This window comes from Colossoma macropomum, unplaced genomic scaffold (assembly GCF_904425465.1).
Source record: "Colossoma macropomum unplaced genomic scaffold, Colossoma_macropomum, whole genome shotgun sequence".
Classification (NCBI taxonomy): Eukaryota; Metazoa; Chordata; class Actinopteri; order Characiformes; family Serrasalmidae; genus Colossoma; species Colossoma macropomum.
Window position 1 is genome coordinate 4,941 of NW_023495475.1, and position 23,574 is coordinate 28,514.

General features: G+C 39.4%; 1 protein-coding gene across 1 annotated transcript; it reads right to left on the minus strand.

Moving 5' to 3' along the window:
• Positions 1-2,510: 2,510 nt before the first annotated feature.
• LOC118802201 lies at positions 2,511-7,144 on the minus strand (the record flags this gene model as incomplete). Its single annotated transcript, XM_036562687.1, has 5 exons — positions 6,897-7,144; positions 6,073-6,369; positions 5,657-5,947; positions 4,544-4,609; positions 2,511-2,647 (listed from the first exon to the last, which is right to left on the minus strand). Coding segments are annotated over exons 1-5 (852 nt in total), but the record flags the coding sequence as incomplete, so codon positions are not given.
• Positions 7,145-23,574: the final 16,430 nt, after the last annotated feature.

Sequence of the window (23,574 nt, forward strand, 5' to 3'; positions counted from 1 at the left end):
CGGCAATGTTCCCACTTCTGCACCATGACGAGGCCAACATGTGAACATAGCATCAGTGTGAAATGTACTACAATAAGGACCAGCACACTTTACATTTAAAACATTACAAATCTTTATTTTACAAAGTCTTTATTTACAAAAATATACCAGCACACATTACTGTGATTTTTGTGTCTCATAAAACTCGTAATGGCAACATAATCTCAAGCTTGATACATATATACACTCTGAAATTCAGATTCAATAATTCCATTATTTACATTTACATTTTTACAACATTTGAACGACATTATTATTTTTAATACATTCAGCATACACATCTCTGCTACAAACAGACAAACTCAGTCAAAATACTGTAAATGTTACTCCTGACCCCACTACTACCCGACGAGTTGTAACAGTCACTATAATGTCGGATAAATGAATGAAAACAAACCATTTTAGTAGTTTTATGTTGTATAAACCAGACAAGCTTTAAAAATTAAATATGTACAACATGCACCAGTCGGTGCCCTGCTCGCCCTTACAAGACTGCACAGAAAAATACAAAAGAGTTCCTTTAATCTGACCAAGTTAATAAATCAGGAAGCATTTGGATTCCCAAGAATGTAATAATCAATAATCCTGAGTAGTTAATTACATTATACGGGGTTCTTCAGCTGTGCAACTGTACGAGGCCTTCATTGGCATACTTTGCACTGATTCACTCAAAAGAGGCCCTGAATATTCTGTAATAACTCTCTCTCAGGTGAAGTGATCTGAACCAAACAACATGCAATGTGTTCCTCAGTATATGGAGCTTTGTTCAACCCTGGGTGCCTCGGTCGGCGCCGGACAGCCATCACATTGTTTAACCTCCGCTCCGGTTTGGAACATGAACGGCAGGTTCCTACTGATGCAGACTCATGCAAACTGTGGCTTTTGGCAACAAACCACAAACTAGTAAGAGTGCCGGTCAGTCACCGTGCACCATCTATGCACAAGAGGTCTAAATCAACAGCAGTGCAAGGCACATTTTTATAGATAACACCTTAAGAAGTGAATCTGAGATAACCATTTATTTTTTCTGTCCTAGGTGTGCTCACTTATTATTACGCCATATGGAGCCAAAAGGACAAGAACATGTGGTCCTCAAATTTGGACTTTCTGCATACACTTACTTTCTCTGAACACAGTTTGTGTTGTGAAGCCCTGTTGGCCACCTTTGGCCATCTTGCACAGAACCAAACTGTGCAGGAAAGAAGTAAATCCAGTTGTCCTAAATAGCTGCCCCTTCTACTAGTTACTCCTTTTTTGTTTTCTTTTTTCTTTTTTTTTAAAGTTTTTTTTAGTTTTTACAGTTCATAGTTCAAGGTAAGTGGAAAATTGTGTAAATCAGATTTTTCACTTAACTATTCCTTCAAAAATATACTTGGAAAGTTCCAAATTTAATAATCGTTGCAACATAAAATAGATTTAAAAAACTAAGTTCATAAAATGTCTGAAAATGTATTAGTTTAAGACTTTTAACTTCTTAACCCTTTAATGTGCCCCAAGCAAATAAAAAAATACACTGAAAACCATTTACATTGCTTTTTTGTTAGTGAGGACATTAAAGGGTTAGGGATCTATGGAAATCTTGAGCTTCTTTCCCTGACTGACAACATAAAGAGGCCAAACCCAAGATTTTACTGATGTAGAAAGAAAAAAAAAAATGTACATATATATACAAAAACCCACAAAGCAACCAGGATAAAATGGGCTAGGCTATGACCCAATCCCATTTCACTTCTTGCCCCTACCCCTTAGGCCTTAGCATTCCATTTTGCGCGCTCACGTCTAGGAGTAGGGTGCTCTGATTCTTGTCACTGCAGACTAGCAGAGTCACCTACAGAGCAGCGCTAGTAGCTGTTAATGATGCAATGTTGTTTTTTTTTTTTTTTGAGGGTCTCATTTCATAGGGGAAGAGATCAACCACTACCCTTTACTGTAACTCAGTTCCACGGGTTTAGGGTGACACTAGAAAACAAGGGGTAGGGGTAAAGTTCTCAGTAAGCCGGTAGGTCAATCAGAATAAGAAGAAAGTAAAGTGAATGAACTCAGAACACAGCAAGGCACGACGAGTTAAAGCTGCTAGTCGTGCTGAGGTGGCTGCTTTTGCTAATTTTTCATAATGATGAAAAAATGAACTGTGGAGTGAAACAAACAGGTAAGGGCAGAAAACTTGAACTAACCTCTAGCAGCTCATAGTAATCCACAGAATTTCTGTTCTATGAAACAGCATCAGTTTCAGTAAAAGCGTTAATGTCCAATGAGGGAACACTGTCTCTCAGGGAACACTGAACTCTCCACAACGTTCCATCATCCACTCTCTCTTATATGCTCACACTCACATGAGTCTGAAGGGTAAAGTGCGAGAGAGAGGGAGAGAGAGAGCGCAAGAGAAAGAAAGAGAGGAAGACAGGGTGATCTCTCAGGGTTTCTGATCTTCTGAACTTTCACGTTCATTAATTTCAACTACTATATCTCACGGTTCCTTTCAGCTCCAGAATTTCTTTCCTTTGCCGCACAATTACTACTGCTGATACCGCACACACAGCCGCCATCAGCACCAGCACTGGATACATCCACACCGCTGCATGATCTCCGCACAGAAAGGGTTGGTCATCTGCAGAACAAAAGGCACAGAGAAAATGTAAATTAGTTTTACGCATACAGTCTGACTCTAAGAGGATCAGTTAAGATCACAAGATTGTAGACTCTACTGTAACCCCATCCCCTGAGTCACCATGTCCATATAGGCGAACTGGGCTGTGGCATTTGAGGAAGGGTGGCAAACTGTACCAAATCATGTCACCTATGAGTAACTGAACTAAAGAGTATCTCTTCTTTACCAAGCTTTTTGTGAGTGCATTCTGTAATCGCAATGACTGACGGAGGAATGTGGCAGCTGTTGATCAGGCCACCCTTAACCCTGCGCCTCCCTTCACTAAAATCCACCCCTCAACACAGATTGATTAACTGTAGCTTAGCAACTGTAACTAGGCACATACAGGCACTGCTGGTGAGCCCTCACGCCGCAGCTTTGCGTGTGAGGAACAGATATAATGGATACCCAATATCAGTTTGGAGACTGAGATAAAACAAAGACCCAGGAGAAGTGAGGATGTGGGTTAAACAGGGTGGAACACCACATTATCAAATAAACCTGTGACCAAAAGTCACATGGAACACGTCCGGTATGTGGCTAAGATAAATAAATTGTAGTCTTTCTGCGACTCACTGGATTTAGTGTGATGGACCCAAAATAAATAATGAAACGGACATGAAAGAAACCACAGGCTGAACCTCATTCTAAATAACACTGTTATTTTGTGAATGGGAGCTCCTGAATAAATCTAAAATAATAAAATCCTGTCTGTCCTCTGCACTCTGAATGTCCCTAAAATAATCTTAGTCATTTATTTACTTATCTGGGATTGTTTGACCGGAGGGGTTGACAAACAACCTAAATAACTCCTCCATTAATATCACAGGCTGTTCGACTGTAAAACTACAATATAAAAAGTAAAAATGTATGACAAACATCTCACTTGCTTCAAATGTGTGTTTTAGCTCTGGCTTAAATAGCATTAAACTCACGCTGAATCTCATACAGCTCCCTCCATCCTATATAGTGCTCTGTGTAAGTTAAGAAATTGTGGCTTCAACACCCAAACAGTGCACTATTAGACCAGTATGGAGTTGTATGCGTGTGGTGGAATCCCAAAGAGCTAACTGTGAGATACATCACTGTTGGGTGCAGGAGCCAGTATTTTAACTTGCCATTTGAGATTCAGGCCCGGTATGGGGAAGAGGGATGGGCAACACTGTTAGCTTGGTGGGAAATATAACTGGAAATTGCATAGAGGTTCTAATAGAAATTAACATGGTCGACATGATTTATAAAGCAACTTATAAAGCAAAGTTTTCTGAATTAAACAATGATATGTTAGATATCTATGTTAGATATGTTCACTAATGTATGATAGGTTTCTTGTCATCTGTAACAGTCTATGGTTGCTTGGCAACAATAATATACTTCAAAGAACTGCATTTCTTGGCTGTATAATTGTTCATCAATTATTATTAATAATAACATATTTGTCGAAAAAACTGTGTATTTTATCATAGTTTCTGTTGTCCACTCCTTCTCCAGTAAGAGAACTGAGGTCATGCATTATAGTGACTTTATCACTGGTTATAGGGTTTTACTTTGCTTTGTATTGTGCCTAATAACACCCTTTCCTGTTATAAAATCACTGTAACACACGGCCTCTTGTGGCTTATTGCTTCATTGTATCGCAGGTCTTTCAAGACTGTGCCTGTGGCCACTGTGTGTTGCTGAGGTACACATTAAACTAGCCAGTTCAGACGCTGAAGTGAAAACTAGACCACCCATATTTAATTTGTGTACACGGGAGGAACATTGGCTTTTGTGTGTTGGAGATTTTTGGTGCTGATATTGCAAATCAGCCTGTACATGCAATCAGCAAAATTGTGTACAGTGAAGTGTAATGCGTACCAGAAGGGGCGCTGCGACGGAACCGAGAGGGCTTATGGATCTGATCCAGAGCTTCAGAACCATCACCTGACAAAAACAACGCAACAACATCACCATGCAAGACCTCACACAGCAGGATCTGATTAATCATCCTCTGTACAGTTTAGCATCTCCTTTATGAAGTAACAATGAACAACATTGTAAATTATGCCAATTTTGAAACACTAATAATAATAATGATGGAGACTAATTAAAATTTTTAAGTCAACCAAATTATAGTTCACTGAAACAAAAACTGAGTCTTGCAGTGTGATGCTGTTGTAATGGCTGATCTCCTAACAGTGTAATGAATATGAAACACTGGAGAGGCTGAGCTACACAGAGGATCTAATAAAGATCTGGACATCATAAACACAATCATTCATTCACAACTTAACACTGTTAAAGCCCTCAGCAGCAGCTTCCCTGTGATTAAACTGTTCAGCCAAAGCTGAGATGATTTACACATATTAGAATGTAACTGACAGGCTTACATTTGCTTTCTGATGTTTAGTTTTTATGTGGTTTGAACAAAATAAAACAGAAAAGAAAATAAAAAGAAAAATCTCAGTCTGTTTTCAAATGTAACGATGCACTAAATTCAGATCCAAATCCAGCACAAATCTGATCATTGATCAATGTGTGTGCTACAGCCATGAGCTGCAGAGGGGAGCTGGTCTGTACCAGAGAAGTAGTATTCAGCTCTAGTCTTCTACCGTCTAGTCACAGTCAGCTTTAATCACAGGATTTCTTGGTTCGTAACGAAACAAAAACTATGGTTATCCAACAGCAGATTCTTCTTCTGATTTTTTTGTCCCGCCAGATTTTCTTTCCTCTAACTTGTCCCCCAGTTTCAAGATATCAACACTAAACCAACTCCAGAATGTTTGGTCTGATCGGGAATGGTGTGCTTATCTTTACAGACTATTTTTTCCTTATCTGAATGAATAGCGGAGCTATTGTTTGTGTGTTTGTTTGTGTTTGTGTGCAAACACAATTTTCCTGAATGGCAGTTTCTGATTGCAAATGTAAAGTACTGACAAAAAGCATTTAGTAAACAGTGCTCAAGCTGTAGAAATCACACTAAAATCATACCTTTAATTGTCACAGAGTAGATACGAACGACCTCTTCATTCTTTTTATCCATGATGGTGTAAACTCCACTATCAGATGGAGTCATTCCTCTGAGCTCAAGTCCAGCTGTGAGTGATGCTCTCTGTGTGTATTCAGGTTTACACTGTGTGAATCGTCCATTCACTGTACAGATCTGACCACTGGATGGTCCGGCTGCACCTGTGCTGCTATAAATCACTTCTACTGGTTCTGATACGTCCAATTCCAGAACCAGAGATTCACCGGATTTTTTCTGAACCGCGGTGTTCAAGGCTGAGGAGAAAAACCAAAAAGAAATCTTATCAACTGAAGGCAAACCTGATACAGAGCATTTCCACTGAGTTCTGATAGAACTTGTAAGTCTGAACAGAAAAAAAAAACAAAAAACAAACACTTACGCTCAATCTGCAGCTTCACATCACAGAGATCTCTATCATCACAGTCACACGTGTACCGAGCTCTCTTAGTGAAATCAGCTTCAGTGATGATGAGGGAAAAATCTCCCTTCAGGTACTGATCATGGATCATCTGATATCCCTCCTTCGATCTACATGAAGTCTGATCACACTCAGCCAGAACATCAGTGGATTTAGTGAACTCAGTCCATCTGACCAAACCAGAGCATCTCTCATAGCAGGGCAGAGAGGCCGTCTCATTAAACTTCACTTTCACTGAGGGATCTGCTGATTCAGACACTGCAAGAGAAATTATGATAAGAGATTAAAATATGTTCAGCTTCATTTAAATTCATCAATTCTATAATTTAAAGAGAATTTTTCAAACGCAGAGTTAGAGAAAGGCACGGTTTTACAGTAGAAATAAATGGAGCTCATTATGCTGGTAGTGAACTATGCTGCTGACACAGCTGCCTAAAAACCATAGAAACGGACCTTAAACAGAAGTGAGGACCCTGTTGGGGTTCATCCTAAAGTTAGGACAGGATTTAGGAGGTTTAGTCTAGTTAGGATGTTTGTGTGATGCTGTTTTCTTATCTGGAGTTCATGATGAGATTATGAAGTTAGGAGCTGTTATTCTGGAATAGATACTGAACTAAATTCAGTCTGTACTGAAGTCGCCATGGAGACTGAACAGATCATATTTCAGAGTTCAGACGTTTCTGTAATACGACCCCTGGTTCACAACCCACTGTGAAGGTAAAATACAGTAAAGTGTTTAAAGATGATAAAGGAGTGTCAGTGCAGTAACCAGTCAGTGCAGTTACCAGTAGTGAATGTAGTGATCAGTGAGATCAGGACACGGAGAGCAGAACTGCAGAACTTCATGGCTGACCTACAGAGACAGACAAAAAAACGAAACAAAACACAAAGGGAAAAGGAGAGATGAGATGAAATGAAAGAAACATTAAATTTTAAGACAAAATAACAAGCCACCCACTATCAGTGCCTTAAACATTATCTTTTATCTGTTAATAACAGACACAGTGTTTCTGTACCTGCAGACCTTTCAGTCAGTGAGCCTCCTTTATCACATCTATTGTACCCAGTGGAGATGAAACGGTTACCGGTTTCACGGTAAACCGCGGTAAAATTAATGACGGTTAGTAGTACCGTTTGAACTTTAAAGTATCGTTAAAACCGTGGTTGATTACCGCGGTGTGAAAAACTCACTGTACAGAGTCAAACAAAGGCAGAATCATCTCTCAGACGCAGCTCTGTGTGTGTGTGTGTGTGTGTAGAGGGGAAGGGGGGGGTGAGAGGGAGAGAAGAGAGAACATGGCGGAATGTAGTGACAGAGATTCAGAGATATTTCAGCTTTCTAAGAAGACCAAGTCTGACGTTCGGTCATGTTTTGGGTTTTATAAGGATGCAGAAGGAAAGTTAATTGAAGATGACCACCCTGTCTGCAGAACAGGCCGAAAGAAAATAGCGGCAAAAGGGGGCAACACATCCAACCCTACGAGTCATCTTCGCGACCACCACCCGCTACTTTATAGAGAATGCAAGGTTAACTTTAACGGAGAAGTCTGTGGACTTCGAAATAGAAGAAATGTCCTGGTCTGTGTGGTTTAAATTATGCTTATGGTTCGGTAATAAATAAAATGAAGCTTTTAGCGTCAAAATAAATAAATAAATAAATAAAATCGGTGAATCAGCTGTGAATCGAAACTAAAGCTTTTAACACATTTCTGTGGAGCAGAGTCTCCAAAATAAGCTCTGAGTTAACGAGACGCTGCAGAGGTTCAATCTGCGCAGCTCCCCTTTCTCGTCCCGCTTGCAGTGTTTACTGTCTGAGAGGAGAACAACACCGTCTCAATCACTCAGTGTCCCCTACAGAGGGCGCTACAGTTCAAACACGATCATCATTAACCAGCAGCTGAGCTTTAAATAGGGACTTTGTAACCTGTTGTTAATGTTGATTATAGATGACCTAGTCGAACGTTTCCTGCACTCTTTGGGTGAAGGATTTGCTATTTCATGATCCACGAAGTGCACTAGATAGGGAAGATAGTGTGCTTTGAGACGGGACCTCGCGCGAGTAAACGCTGTGCTGCTTTTAGGAGAAGCAGAGTTTCAGAGATTAAACTGTAGGAGTGTTTCTGCCGCAGCTCAGATGCGCGTTCATTTTAAGTTATGTTTTAGTTTTAAATGCTTTTAGAGAAGCAGCTCCACAGGTGAAGACAGGTGTGCGAGTTCTACACTGTCTGCAGCTCACAGCGCGTCACGCAGTTCCTCTGTAATTTTGGCTGTTTTTCCTGGTGCGCTGTGTTGATTAGGGGTTCAGCGCCACAACGGCACAATAATGCTGCAGCTGCAGTTCGGACAGAAATCCCCCGAGTGCAGCACTTCTTAGAAGTAGTCATTTTCCATTAAGACCCACCTCAGAGTTGGTCCAGATTTAATACTCTATGCAGGGAAATCCATACTTATTGTACTTAATAATAATAATAGTAATAATAATAATAGTAATAACAGTAATAATGATAATAATAATAATAATAATAATAACGATAATAATAATACATTTGCTATTCTTTTGTTTACAGAGTATTATAAATATTGTAAGTAATACAAAAGTAATACTACAAATGTATTGACTATATTTTTTAATGTTTATGCAAACAAAAAGTGCATATTGCTGCCAATTCTACTTGTGTTAGTATAAAAATTGGTAAAACAAGTTTCAGTTTGTGTATCAGTATTTATTTATTTATTTATTTTACTTTTCAACGCTTTTGAACAATATCGCGATAATACCGATGATCGTGATGATTTTGGTCATGATAATCGTGATATGAAATTTCAATATCGTTTCATCTCTAATACCCAGCATAGATTAGTTTGCTATAAGAATGTAGCTGTGATAATTAAATGTGTTCAGTGCTGCATAAAATGAAGCTGATATCATAGCCTGTCCAAAAACATCTGAAATTCCATTCTGTCTTATGATATTAATTACAGTTTGGAGGCCAAACTAAAGATCACACTACAGCCATACCTTTTACAGAACTACACCATTATTGTTATTTCACTTCAGAGATTAAACCTGAAGTCCCACACTATCACTCTGTTTGCTCCCATGTCTGCTTCAGTCACTACATTTCTTAGAGAGTAACTCCACCCTTTTTTCATTAACAGCTGAAATGCTCTGCTCTGTAATAATAAAATATACCAGCCTTGCTTAAAATGTGAACACAGCTTTCCAAACTGTAAAAAATATCATTTTTATCGTGGTCAGTTCCGCCTCTGCAGTGGCCCCTCTGGTTCAACTCTCTGCTACAGGCGCGGATGGCATGTCTTCATACTTCGGTCAAAGTATTGAAAATCAGTCAAACAATGTTACCGGCCCCTGATGACACCTTAGTCGTGCTGCACTCATAATTATGAAAGTACAGTTGTTGTTCTAAGGCAGAATGTTTTTCTTAGTTAGTTCTTATTAATATAACGTTACGAGTGTCTGTTATTACATGTGGTTTGTGTATGGTAACTGATCAGGCACTCAAACAACCCTGACTGACGCTCTAAAAGGATGCATGCTCACCCTTGGACTGGGCAATATGGCAGCAATTTAAACATTTTCACGGTACCCAATATGCATCACAAACATTCGCTTTTCTCAGAGTTTGACACAATCAAACAGACATAAATACTCTAGTGAAGTTACATTTAAAAACAAAACACTACCAAGAACTACAAGTACAATGATTTTTTTCAATATCTGACACACTGCACTTCACTGCACCCAATTAAACAGGACCAATCATGTTCTCTTTTAATGAAACAGGCAGTTCAGTGTTAAGTACTTATGAAATCCACTACACACTCAATATTTATCATGATAATAGTAAGATACTGTCCACCTAAAGCTCTCCCCATAGCTGTTTTCACTGTACACTAATGATTGTACACATCCACAGACACCTCTGTTACAAAGTCACTATAGTCATTGGCCTCATCCAAAATGAGTTGGTCCTCTGAAGCGGTCACAACAATTTGTTCTACACAGCCATTACAGAGTCATCAGCTCCTCCATCACTGTCTGGTACAGCTCTGCCACCAAACACGGCATCCACAAACTGCAGTGCATCAGTAGGTCTGCAGAAAAGACCACTGGTGTTCATCTGTTCAACCTGCTTGTAGACCTCAAGAAGCTCTGCAGAAGTATGGAAAAAGCTATACAAGTGCGGTAGAACTCAGGTATGGATGTCTGTGTTACTGTATTAGTGCGGTAGAACTCAGGTATGGATGTCTGTGTTACTGTATTAGTGTGTAGAACTCAGGTATGGATGTCTGTGTTACTGTATTAGTGTGTAGAACTCAGGTATGGATGTCTGTGCTACTGTATTAGTGTGTAGAACTCAGGTATGGATGTCTGTGCTACTGTATTAGTGCGGTAGAACTCAGGTATGGATGTCTGTGTTACTGTATTAGTGTGTAGAACTCAGGTATGGATGTCTGTGTTACTGTATTAGTGTGTAGAACTCAGGTATGGATGTCTGTTACTGTATTAGTGTGTAGAACTCAGGTATGGATGTCTGTGTTACTGTATTAGTGTGTAGAACTCAGGTATGGACGTCTGTGTTACTGTATTAGTGTGTAGAACTCAGGTATGGGTGTCTGTGTTACTGTATTAGTGTGTAGAACTCAGGTATGGGTGTCTGTGTTACTGTATTAGTGTGTAGAACTCAGGTATGGACGTCTGTGTTACTGTATTAGTGTGTAGAACTCAGGTATGGGTGTCTGTGTTACTGTATTAGTGTGTAGAACTCAGGTATGGGTGTCTGTGTTACTGTATTAGTGTGTAGAACTCAGGTATGGGTGTCTGTGTTACTGTATTAGTGTGTAGAACTCAGGTATGGGTGTCTGTGTTACTGTATTAGTGTGTAGAACTCAGGTATGGGTGTCTGTGTTACTGTATTAGTGTGTAGAACTCAGGTATGGGTGTCTGTGTTACTGTATTAGTGTGGAAGAACTCAGGTATGGATGTCTGTTACTGTATTAGTGCGGTAGAACTCAGGTATGGATGTCTGTTACTGTATTAGTGTGTAGAACTCAGGTATGGATGTCTGTTACTGTATTAGTGTGTAGAACTCAGGTATGGATGTCTGTGTTACTGTATTAGTGTGTAGAACTCAGGTATGGATGTCTGTGTTACTGTATTACTGCGGTAGAACTCAGGTATGGATGTCTGTTACTGTATTAGTGTGTAGAACTCAGGTATGGATGTCTGTTACTGTATTAGTGCGGTAGAACTCAGGTATGGATGTCTGTGTTACTGTATTAGTGTGTAGAACTCAGGTATGGATGTCTGTTACTGTATTAGTGTGTAGAACTCAGGTATGGACGTCTGTGTTACTGTATTAGTGTGTAGAACTCAGGTATGGATGTCTGTTACTGTATTAGTGTGTAGAACTCAGGTATGGATGTCTGTTACTGTATTAGTGCGGTAGAACTCAGGTATGGATGTCTGTGTTACTGTATTAGTGTGTAGAACTCAGGTATGGACGTCTGTGTTACTGTATTAGTGTGTAGAACTCAGGTATGGATGTCTGTTACTGTATTAGTGTGTAGAACTCAGGTATGGACGTCTGTGTTACTGTATTAGTGTGTAGAACTCAGGTATGGACGTCTGTGTTACTGTATTAGTGTGTAGAACTCAGGTATGGATGTCTGTGTTACTGTATTAGTGTGTAGAACTCAGGTATGGGTGTCTGTGTTACTGTATTAGTGTGTAGAACTCAGGTATGGATGTCTGTGTTACTGTATTAGTGTGTAGAACTCAGGTATGGGTGTCTGTGTTACTGTATTAGTGTGTAGAACTCAGGTATGGATGTCTGTGTTACTGTATTAGTGCGGTAGAACTCAGGTATGGATGTCTGTGTTACTGTATTAGTGTGTAGAACTCAGGTATGGACGTCTGTTACTGTATTAGTGTGTAGAACTCAGGTATGGACGTCTGTTACTGTATTAGTGTGTAGAACTCAGGTATGGACGTCTGTGTTACTGTATTAGTGTGTAGAACTCAGGTATGGATGTCTGTGTTACTGTATTAGTGCAGTAGAACTCAGGTATGGATGTCTGTTACTGTATTAGTGTGTAGAACTCAGGCATGGATGTCTTTGTTACTGTATTAGTGCGGTAGAACTCAGGTATGGATGCCTTTGTTACTGTATTAGTGTGTAGAACTCAGGTATGGATGTCTGTTACTGTATTAGTGTGGTAGAACTCAGGTATGGATGTCTCTGTTACTGTATTAATGTGTAGAACTCAGGTATGGATGTCTTTGTTACTGTATTAATGTGTAGAACTCAGGTATGGATGTCTTTGTTACTGTATTAATGTGTAGAACTCAGGTATGGATGTCTTTGTTACTGTATTAATGTGTAGAACTCAGGTATGGATGTCTTTGTTACTGTATTAGTGTGTAGAACTCAGGTATGGATGTCTTTGTTACTGTATTAGTGCGGTAGAACTCAGGTATGGATGTCTTTGTTACTGTATTAGTGCGGTAGAACTCAGGTATGGATGTCTGTTACTGTATTAGTGCGGTAGAACTCAGGTATGGACGTCTGTGTTACTGTATTAGTGTGTAGAACTCAGGTATGGACGTCTGTGTTACTGTATTAGTGTGTAGAACTCAGGTATGGACGTCTGTGTTACTGTATTAGTGTGTAGAACTCAGGTATGGATGTCTGTGTTACTGTATTAGTGTGTAGAACTCAGGTATGGATGTCTGTGTTACTGTATTAGTGCGGTAGAACTCAGGTATGGACGTCTGTGTTACTGTATTAGTGCGGTAGAACTCAGGTATGGACGTCTGTGTTACTGTATTAGTGCGGTAGAACTCAGGTATGGACGTCTGTTACTGTATTAGTGCGGTAGAACTCAGGTATGGATGTCTGTGTTACTGTATTAGTGTGTAGAACTCAGGTATGGACGTCTGTGTTACTGTATTAGTGTGTAGAACTCAGGTATGGACGTCTGTGTTACTGTATTAGTGTGTAGAACTCAGGTATGGATGTCTGTGTTACTGTATTAGTGTGTAGAACTCAGGTATGGACGTCTGTGTTACTGTATTAGTGTGTAGAACTCAGGTATGGACGTCTGTGTTACTGTATTAGTGTGTAGAACTCAGGTATGGACGTCTGTGTTACTGTATTAGTGCGGTAGAACTCAGGTATGGACGTCTGTGTTACTGTATTAGTGTGTAGAACTCAGGTATGGATGTCTGTGTTACTGTATTAGTGTGTAGAACTCAGGTATGGATGTCTGTGTTACTGTATTAGTGTGTAGAACTCAGGTATGGATGTCTGTGTTACTGTATTAGTGTGTAGAACTCAGGTATGGACGTCTGTGTTACTGTATTAGTGCGGTAGAACTCAGGTATGGATGTCTGTGTTACTGTATTAGTGCGGTAGAACTCAGGTATGGATGTCTGTGTTACTGTATTAGTGCGGTAGAACTCAGGTATGGATGTCTGTTACTGTATTAGTGCGGTAGAACTCAGGTATGGACGTCTGTGTTACTGTATTAGTGCGGTAGAACTCAGGTATGGATGTCTGTGTTACTGTATTAGTGCGGTAGAACTCAGGTATGGATGTCTGTTACTGTATTAGTGCGGTAGAACTCAGGTATGGACGTCTGTGTTACTGTATTAGTGCGGTAGAACTCAGGTATGGACGTCTGTGTTACTGTATTAGTGTGGTAGAACTCAGGTATGGATGTCTGTGTTACTGTATTAGTGTGTAGAACTCAGGTATGGATGTCTGTTACTGTATTAGTGTGTAGAACTCAGGTATGGATGTCTGTGTTACTGTATTAGTGCGGTAGAACTCAGGTATGGATGTCTGTTACTGTATTAGTGTGTAGAACTCAGGTATGGATGTCTGTGTTACTGTATTAGTGCGGTAGAACTCAGGTATGGATGTCTGTGTTACTGTATTAGTGCGGTAGAACTCAGGTATGGATGTCTGTGTTACTGTATTAGTGCGGTAGAACTCAGGTATGGACGTCTGTGTTACTGTATTAGTGCGGTAGAACTCAGGTATGGATGTCTGTGTTACTGTATTAGTGCGGTAGAACTCAGGTATGGATGTCTGTTACTGTATTAGTGCGGTAGAACTCAGGTATGGACGTCTGTGTTACTGTATTAGTGTGTAGAACTCAGGTATGGATGTCTGTGTTACTGTATTAGTGTGTAGAACTCAGGTATGGATGTCTGTTACTGTATTAGTGTGTAGAACTCAGGTATGGATGTCTGTGTTACTGTATTAGTGCGGTAGAACTCAGGTATGGATGTCTGTTACTGTATTAGTGTGTAGAACTCAGGTATGGATGTCTGTGTTACTGTATTAGTGCGGTAGAACTCAGGTATGGATGTCTGTTACTGTATTAGTGTGTAGAACTCAGGTATGGACGTCTGTGTTACTGTATTAGTGTGTAGAACTCAGGTATGGATGTCTGTGTTACTGTATTAGTGTGTAGAACTCAGGTATGGATGTCTGTGTTACTGTATTAGTGTGTAGAACTCAGGTATGGACGTCTGTGTTACTGTATTAGTGTGTAGAACTCAGGTATGGACGTCTGTGTTACTGTATTAGTGCGGTAGAACTCAGGTATGGATGTCTGTGTTACTGTATTAGTGTGTAGAACTCAGGTATGGATGTCTGTGTTACTGTATTAGTGCGGTAGAACTCAGGTATGGATGTCTGTTACTGTATTAGTGTGTAGAACTCAGGTATGGATGTCTGTGTTACTGTATTAGTGCGGTAGAACTCAGGTATGGATGTCTGTTACTGTATTAGTGCGGTAGAACTCAGGTATGGATGTCTGTGTTACTGTATTAGTGTGTAGAACTCAGGTATGGATGTCTGTGTTACTGTATTAGTGTGGTAGAACTCAGGTATGGATGCCATTAAAATCTAGGTTTAATTAATGTAGTGTACCCCCAAGCACTATTAAAGACCACCTGTTTTCAGTATGTATACTACAGAACGAAAGTCTTTGCTCTTATTGTTCAATTCTAAAAACTAAACCACAGTGATTCTGCGTACCTTTTCAGTCTCTGAGTGTGAATCCTGGCAGTCCTATCGCAAAGAGTGATGCACCTTTTCTTTTGTGGTTTGTCTCTTTTTGTGTTAATACCTAAAAAGTGAGCCAAGATTTCCAATGGAAATAAAATGCATGCAATTTGTTTTCCTCCAAATAATTTCAGTGCATTTACAAACATATTTTATTGTTGCCTTTAACAATAGATATAGTCAGACAAAAACGTCAACAGCTCCAGAACCACTGTGTCTATACACATCTGATCAATAGTGTTGTTTACTTTGATCTATGGAGAGAATTGCACACAACTTTAATATTGAAAAAGGACATGTAATTAATCGGTAGCTAAACATGTAGTTAATGATTATTCTAAGACCAGTGGTCATATTTTATCTGTAAAAAGTGATGTTACATGTGTACTGATATAAGGTTAGCTTGATAATGGAGGTTCAATACTCAGACATTCATAGTCTTTAAGGTTCAGTAGATGCTTAACTGTCTAGAATGTCTGCGTAAAAGTGTAGAGAAGAGAAAACGTCTATTTGATTTAAATGTAATTATCTAATTGCAACTCAGAAGTTTTAGAAATCTACCAAACACTCAATGTGTCAAGTTGGGGGCATCTTCAAATGGACTACTTGGAGATATAACAGCACATCTGCAATACGTACCACTTATTTTACGTTTTAAATGTTCAATAGCATTACATACACTCCTAAAATAAAAACGAATGGTGCAGCTAGGTGTCAGGAAGGATGACAACATATGGATTATGTATATAATGCAATAACGGCTTTATATTCATTTTTTCCAATTTCAATTTCAACAGCATTTAAAGCGGATCACATACAGCACAATGACCAACTGTGTAAAATGCAGGTAGATGTCAGAGATGACAAACAACCTCTGGATTTTGGAATTAATGTATTATCTTTGTTTTAAGATTTTTTTCCCCCCATTGTGAGTTTAACAGCATTTTAGCCGCATTACACACAACACTAAAAACATCCATCTGTGGTGCAACTAGATGCCAGCAACCACAAATAACCTTTAAGCTTTGGATATAATGCATTATGTGTGTTTTGAATAAGATGCAACACTAAAAACATCCGTCTGTGGTGCAGCTATGTTTCACCAACCATGCACAAATTTTGGATGTAATGCAATAACAACTTTATATTAGTCTTTATGTATTTTTAACTTCAATAACATTCGAGCCACATTACATACAACACTGAAAACAACTGTGCACGTTGCAGCTATTTTTCCGCAACGATGCAGAACCTCTGGATTTTGGATGTAATGTAATAACTACTTTATATTACTTATGTAATGTGAATATTAATAGCTTTTCAGCTGAATTACATACACCACCAAAAACAACTGTGCATGGTTCAGCGAGGTGTCAGCAATGACACACAACATTTAGATTTTAAGGAAAAACTATTTTATATTAATCTTTAGACATTTTGATGTTCAGTAGTATTTCAGCTGCATTATATACACCCGTAAAACTGGTAGTGTATGTTGTAGCAATGATGCACAACCTCTGGATTTTGCATATAATGCAGTAATTACTTTATATTTTTTCCCCATTTTGAATTTCAAAGGGATTTTAGCTGCATTACATACAACACTAACAACTTCATATCAGTTATTAGAATAATTTGCAAGTACATGTTTAGCTACGGGTTAATTAAATGTCCTTTTTCAGAATTAAAGTCATGCACAATTCTCACCATGGATCAAAGTAACCAACACTATTGATCAGATGAGTACAGACACAGTGGTTCTGGAGCTGTTGATGTTTATTCTCTGACAATATCTAACATTAAAGGAAACAATAAAACACGTTTTTAAAAGCACTGAAGCCATTTGGAGGAAAAATGTGTGCACAGATGCAGGTGCAGGTCTAAAAATGCACATATTTTATTTCCATTGGAAATCTTGTCTCAGTTTTTCAGTATTAACACAAAAAGAGGGGCATCCCAGCAAACACAGTTAGGATGTGGTGACGCTGTCACAGCCCACTGCTTTGGTGCCCAAAACGTTCTCACAACGTTTAAATGTAATTCCTTAGAAAGTTGTGACAACATTATCTGACAACATTGGGACAACGTTGTCAGTACGTTCTCACAACCTCCTACAATCCCCATAAAGTCCATGATGTTGTGAATGAAACTCAGTGGAATTGTGCTAAGCTACCAACAGGTAGTGATGATACCGCACAGCAACGTTACTGAACAGTGAGGTTGTGACAACGTTGTTCAGACAACGTAACCAGCACCACCTTTTAACAACGCTGTGAGAGAGTAGACAACGTTGTCACAATGTTGTCTGTTTGCTGGGATGTTAAATGTCACCCAAACAGGAAAAAGAGTGTATAGGTAGTACTGTCGTGAATACGTAGCTAACGTTAAGCCTTTACTGTCTTCCACAGTCCGTTCAAATGTTATTATCACCGAAGAGACGAATATCGAATATAAACCAGCTTTACTGTGGTCAGATTAATCAGCTAAAACGCCCGGTTTTGGTCCTAAAACCTGGATGCTGTATCCACAGAAACGCTGGCGGTAGGTTCTCCGCTGCAGCTCCACACAGACCCGCGCAGAAGCTTCTCCAGAACTGAACAAACTAGCTAATAAACAGAGCCGGAGCTCCTCAGTACATTTACAAAGCGTTTAGTTACAAAGCGTTACTTCTTTACTGAGAGTCAAAATAACAAGCAGCGTGATTCACTGCAGCGACAGAGCAACACCAACAGACAGCAGCTACAAACAGCTACAACAGCTCCGTCCACTCACCGTACCAGTTACACTCTATAAGCTCATACATGCTTCGCGCACCGCCGCTATACATTTGTGTTAATGTCCATTTGACTATTGTGTTGCACTGTAATTGTTAAATACAGTAAAATCAGCTGAAACGCCATCATCACAGTGTCGCCGGAAAGCTAACGCTAACGTAGCTACCGAGCTAACTTCTGAGCTAGCTGTGTAACACCGAGAGCAGCTAAAGCGCAGCTGAAGCCGGGTCTGCATTCACATTCACAGTGTAATAATAACAGTCCGTCACTCACAGCACAGCTACGGACAACTCACCGACAGTAACGAGACACTTTAAGGCTGCAGAGTCCACAGACAGGACGGAGATGTTTGGGTAGGGTTTGGGTTAAAGGGCAGGGCGGACCGGAGCGGTGACCTGGATGAGCCGAGAGAAGAGGTGGCCTCTAGTGTCGTGGGGTGGTACTGCAGATAGAAATTTTTCAGCTGAAGCTAACTAGCTGTGTAAACTGCTAAATTAGCTGAAACTCGAAGCAAGCACACTAGACGCTCTTTAGCAAGCTTCAGTTAAGTAGCTATATATATATATATATATATATATATATATATATATATATATATATATATATATGATTATTTTTTGTTTTGTATGTACGTATATATATATATATATATATATATATATATATATATATATATATATATATATATGTGTGTGTGTGTTTTTTTTATTTGTAAAATAAAAAAATTTGGTTAGGTAGGTTTGGCTTGGCATGGAGTAACTTGGCTAGCTAGCTAACCAGCTTGTTGATAGTACTTGGCTTGTCATTTGGTTAAACAACTCAGATTTTTACTTTTGCCAGTTAAGTAGCATTAAACGTTGGCTTCAAGACAAAGCTATCTAGCATACTGTACAAACGTTTTATTCATTTGTCTGTTTGTTGTTTGGTTGGTTTGGCTGTCTCTCTGTCTATATATCTATTGTTATAATTATATGTATATATGCCGTCCTGGGCCATGGCAAATCCCTGTAACTGTATCTACAGAACTTTTATTAATGCATTTATTAATGTATGCCCCTTTTTTTTTGCACAGATGCATTCTTCAATCTGGCTTTGTGGCTCAGCTCCATCTTTGAATAGATGACGGTGAAATGTTTCATTGCCCTTTGTGCCCTGTGAATTTGTTTAAGCCAACCAACCTAGCGAGGGTTAAGAAGCACATTGAAATTCACTGGAAAAATGCAATACGGTTTGAAGGTATTGTAACTTTCTGCTATTATTTTTATTTTCAGCTGTTATTTTTATTTAAGTTACTGTTGCTTCATATTTTCTGTTTGATTTATTGTATTTTCACCGAATATTGAATTCACAGATGTCATCAGAATTGCAGACCAGGACACTATCACTGCCCTCTATGCTCAAAAACTATTTTGAGGAGGGATAATATGGAAAGCCATTTACAGGCATGCCAAGATACATCATGTGTGGCTCACACACCTTCACCTGCGAAAGCACCTTGCACATCTGTTATGTCCACATCATATTCTTTAAAGGAGACAGCAACCCATTTAGAGTCTGCCTCGCCTCTAGCACCTTCTTTAAAAGTTGGCTCTTCTCAGATTTCATCATCTGTTTCTTCGCTTTCCTCTACATCCTCCAGTCTTCTGCCACGTTCTTCACTTGCTTCTCACAGAGAGGCTCAAACAACATCACCCAAAAGAGTAAAGTGTCCTCACTGCACTACAATTGTACGTGAAAAGAATCTGCCTGGTCACATTTCCAGAAAACATTCAGAAGCAAAACCTGATATAACCATTGCCTCACATCTGGAGAGTGTTTGTGTGGATGCTACCAATGGTGTATGTGCTGTTCAAAGAAGCAGGCATGGATTTTCTGTACCTGTTCATGTACAGAGAAAGACATGGGGCAAAACACACTTTACTGGCTGTGAATTAGAAGAATGTCACCAATACCAGCTCCTAGCAGTACGGAGTGGATGTGCTTTCAGCCACTGTGAACATATTCGTTCACTTGACTACTGTTCTCAGACTGCAAGTGAAGCGTTCCTTGAAGAGAGAGTTCTTGATGAAATGGTACATAAGATATTTGGTGTACCAGAGAAGAATCTTTGCTTAAAAAGACAGAAAGCAGCCATGTCAGCTCATGTACCTTTGTCTGTAGAGGTAACATTCAGTGGCTCCTCCCAAATAAAATGCCTATCCATTTACGAGCCAGTGAAGAAGCACTTCAGTTGACTTGGCAGAATTATGGTGACCTACAGGCCAAAGACCAACTCGTGGCATTGTCCTTGTGCCAAGCTAAGCATGTCTTGTGTGCATAAAAGTATTGCAAAATGGCACTTATTTCAAACTCAGAGACATTTATTTGAGACAAGTGCAGATTCACCTTCTGCAGTGACGGATCAGCCCACTACCCAGCTCATGTATCCAATAACAGACCACTTGGAACGTGTAGTACAGTATATTTTTAGTCAAAAAAAGTTCCATCCAAACTTCCAACAGAAGTGACAGCTCCCAGAGCACCATTTAATTACCCAACAAAGCTACTTACAACAGAGACCACATGCACTTTCTGCGCAGGAGATCCTGCCTTGGAAAATCCAGTGATGATGACAAACAAAGCCTGGATTGTGGGTATAGGTGGCATTATTGACAGTAAGTTTAAGTCTTTGTTTAATAACTTGGGTAATTTTAAATTTCATTCAAACACTGTTACTTTGTACTGTTTTTTTCTTCCTTAGATGTGTCAACTTACTTCACACAATGCACACTGTGTCAGATGGTGTACCGTTATCAAGAGTGGAAAGCAGGACTCCATAACTTTGATGATCATGTTGTGCTTACCTTGGAACTGTGCATTTTTCTGAGACAGAATCTACAGGTACAATACGATATTGCATGGTATACTTCTTGCTTCTTATGTTTAAAATGAAATGTTGTCATAATTTTGTCAACAAAAATGCCATGTTGCCATACTGCAGTGTCCATAAATTCACTGGAAGGAATTTGGGGTGTTAAATTTCCATCCAGAGACACCATTCTACATGCATATTGCCATTTTGAGGCCCTCACAAGCCATGATTATACATATTCATGTATTAATTGTGGCTACTATCCTGCAGTTGTCATTATGGATTTACACAAAAAAGAAGTCTTCAGCATGGCTGGTAAGTTTCTCCTTTTGTAGCATTTCAGCCCACACCTAATCCCTGAATGCTTTTTGCTAACCCACCTCGCCCCTGAGTCCTATATGCTAGTTGACCTCATCCCTGAGTCCTATATGCTAGTTGACCTCATCCCTGAGTCCTATTTGCTAGTCCACCTCATCCCTGAGTCCTATTTGCTAGTCCTCCTCATCTGTCATCAGTACCATCCCGATCTTGTCCCTGCTTGTTCCTCATTTTTACTTCTGGAAAAACAGTATTGTACAAATTAACTGTATTTATTTTACAGTGAAAGTGATGAGGCTTCTGTTTTACTAATCTATTGCTTTAAGGGTTGGCTTCCCAGACTGTGGTCAAGTCCTGTACAATGTTTTTCTTGTAATGGGAACTCTCCATTTGGAATACTGTGTAGGCAAAGACTAAGCTTAATCCCTGTCCAGGAAACTGAGCCTAAATGTGTTTGTTGTTTGACAGTGAGTGACATAAAAGAGCCTCCTAAAAACTTCAATGGACAGGTCAACATTGAAGAGTTTTGGAACTCTGTCAGCTTTGAAATGATTGGTCGTGGCTTCGTCCCTAGTAAGTTTATGATTTGTTACTTTGACATTTGGTTTGAATACTTATGCACAGTGTCTTTTGTATGTCATTATTGTATTTGCTCTGCTATGTATATTTTAGAAACTTTTAGAAATTTTATTTTGTCTGTCAATTTACTCTTCTGTTTTATCATTTCTGCTCTTCTCTTCTTTTGTACTTCATTTTTTTAACAGGTGGATGGTGCGTCATTGCATGTCCACATGGTGTGGTCTATAGTTTGAAATTCAACCTACGGGCAGAAAGTCCTAGGGACTTCACAGATCTTCTCCTGTCATGGAACCACATACCAAATGTGTCAGTCTATGATTTTGCTCGTGGTTTGGCCACACAATCAAACTTGAGATTTCCAACCATGATACCATTTAAACCCCATGAAGGACGGTTGGCCGAGCCAACATCTTAAAATATCTCTGCAGCACAGAAAGGGAAACTCTAAGTGTCTCTACCTTGGCTGGTCGAAAAGTCTCAAAATTCAGATTCTAGTGGCCATCCCATCACCGGGGCTAGCAGTCACTATGTACTTTATGATAAGCTGCATGAGTCGAACACAAAGGATCAGAGGGACATCTTAAGGAGAATTAATCTTGTCCCAGAACTCCAAGGTTCACTCAACAGTCAGATAGTGGAGCAATTGTTTGGCACTATGCGAAAAAACAATTACTTTCTGAACAAGAACACATGTTTTTGATGAGAAACATCATTCACCATCACAATACAGCTGTCAACTACAACTTCTGGAGACACAGCTGAAGAGAGGACTAATGGACCAGTGTATTAACAAAATCAGCCTGAATGAACTTGGGCAGGCAGTTTTAGGTAAGGGTGTGGGTATATATTTATGTGAATTATATACATTCCTGATCCTTAATATTATACAATTTATTTAGGATTTAAAAAAAAAAAAAATCAGTGTGCACATCTGTAAAAACGTTGAACGAATATCCCTAATGTGCTGATCTCTGTGTCCTGTTCAAACTACCCAAGCTTCTACAGATACACAGCAGTCAGGTGTGATGTCAAGCACTGAAGCATTGTCCATATTTTTTATATTTTGTTCTCATGTTGCTTTTTATGTCACTTGTCTGATGCACAATATAAACCTGTGGTCTGCAATGTGAAGCCCACACAAAGTTGCAGAATGTCAAAGCTTGTCAGGCTTTTTGAACATTGAATTTTCACTCCGACCAGGAGAAGCTGGTATGTGGAAATTTGTACTCCAAAAGAACATGCATTAAAAGGCATGCAATGTATGACACTTATTTTTTGTGTTTTTCAGCTTTCCTATGTCCTACACGAAGAAAGGCCTGGACAAGAGCTCACTGTCAAAACAGGAAAAATTTGCCTAGTACAGCAGGATTTTTGGACTTTGGGCTTGCCCCAGGAAATGGAGGCAACAGTGAGTAAACATTTTGTAAACAATTAAACATATTGTATAATTAAAAATATACGTTTAATCTGAATAAAGTATCTGAATCAGGCTAGGCTGCATGTGTTGACATACAAACCGACCAGCCACTGTGTTAAGTACGCGTCCTTACAAGGAGGTGAACTTAATGAAGTGGCCAGTTGGCATATATAGCTGTTTGCTGTTTGTAGGTTGGAAATGCCTGCCTCAGTATCATTGAAGGAATTGCCAGAGCACAGGTAATAGTCAAACAAGTTGTAACTTTCTTACTGATTTTGCTGATTGTGTCAGATTCTATGTATTCATTAAAATACTTCATAGGGAAAGAATATTTTCATTGCCGATCTCTATGTTGTGCCAACGTGGCTACCTCCTTGTAATACTGATCCACTTGACCACCTCCCAGTAGGTGTTCACACCCTA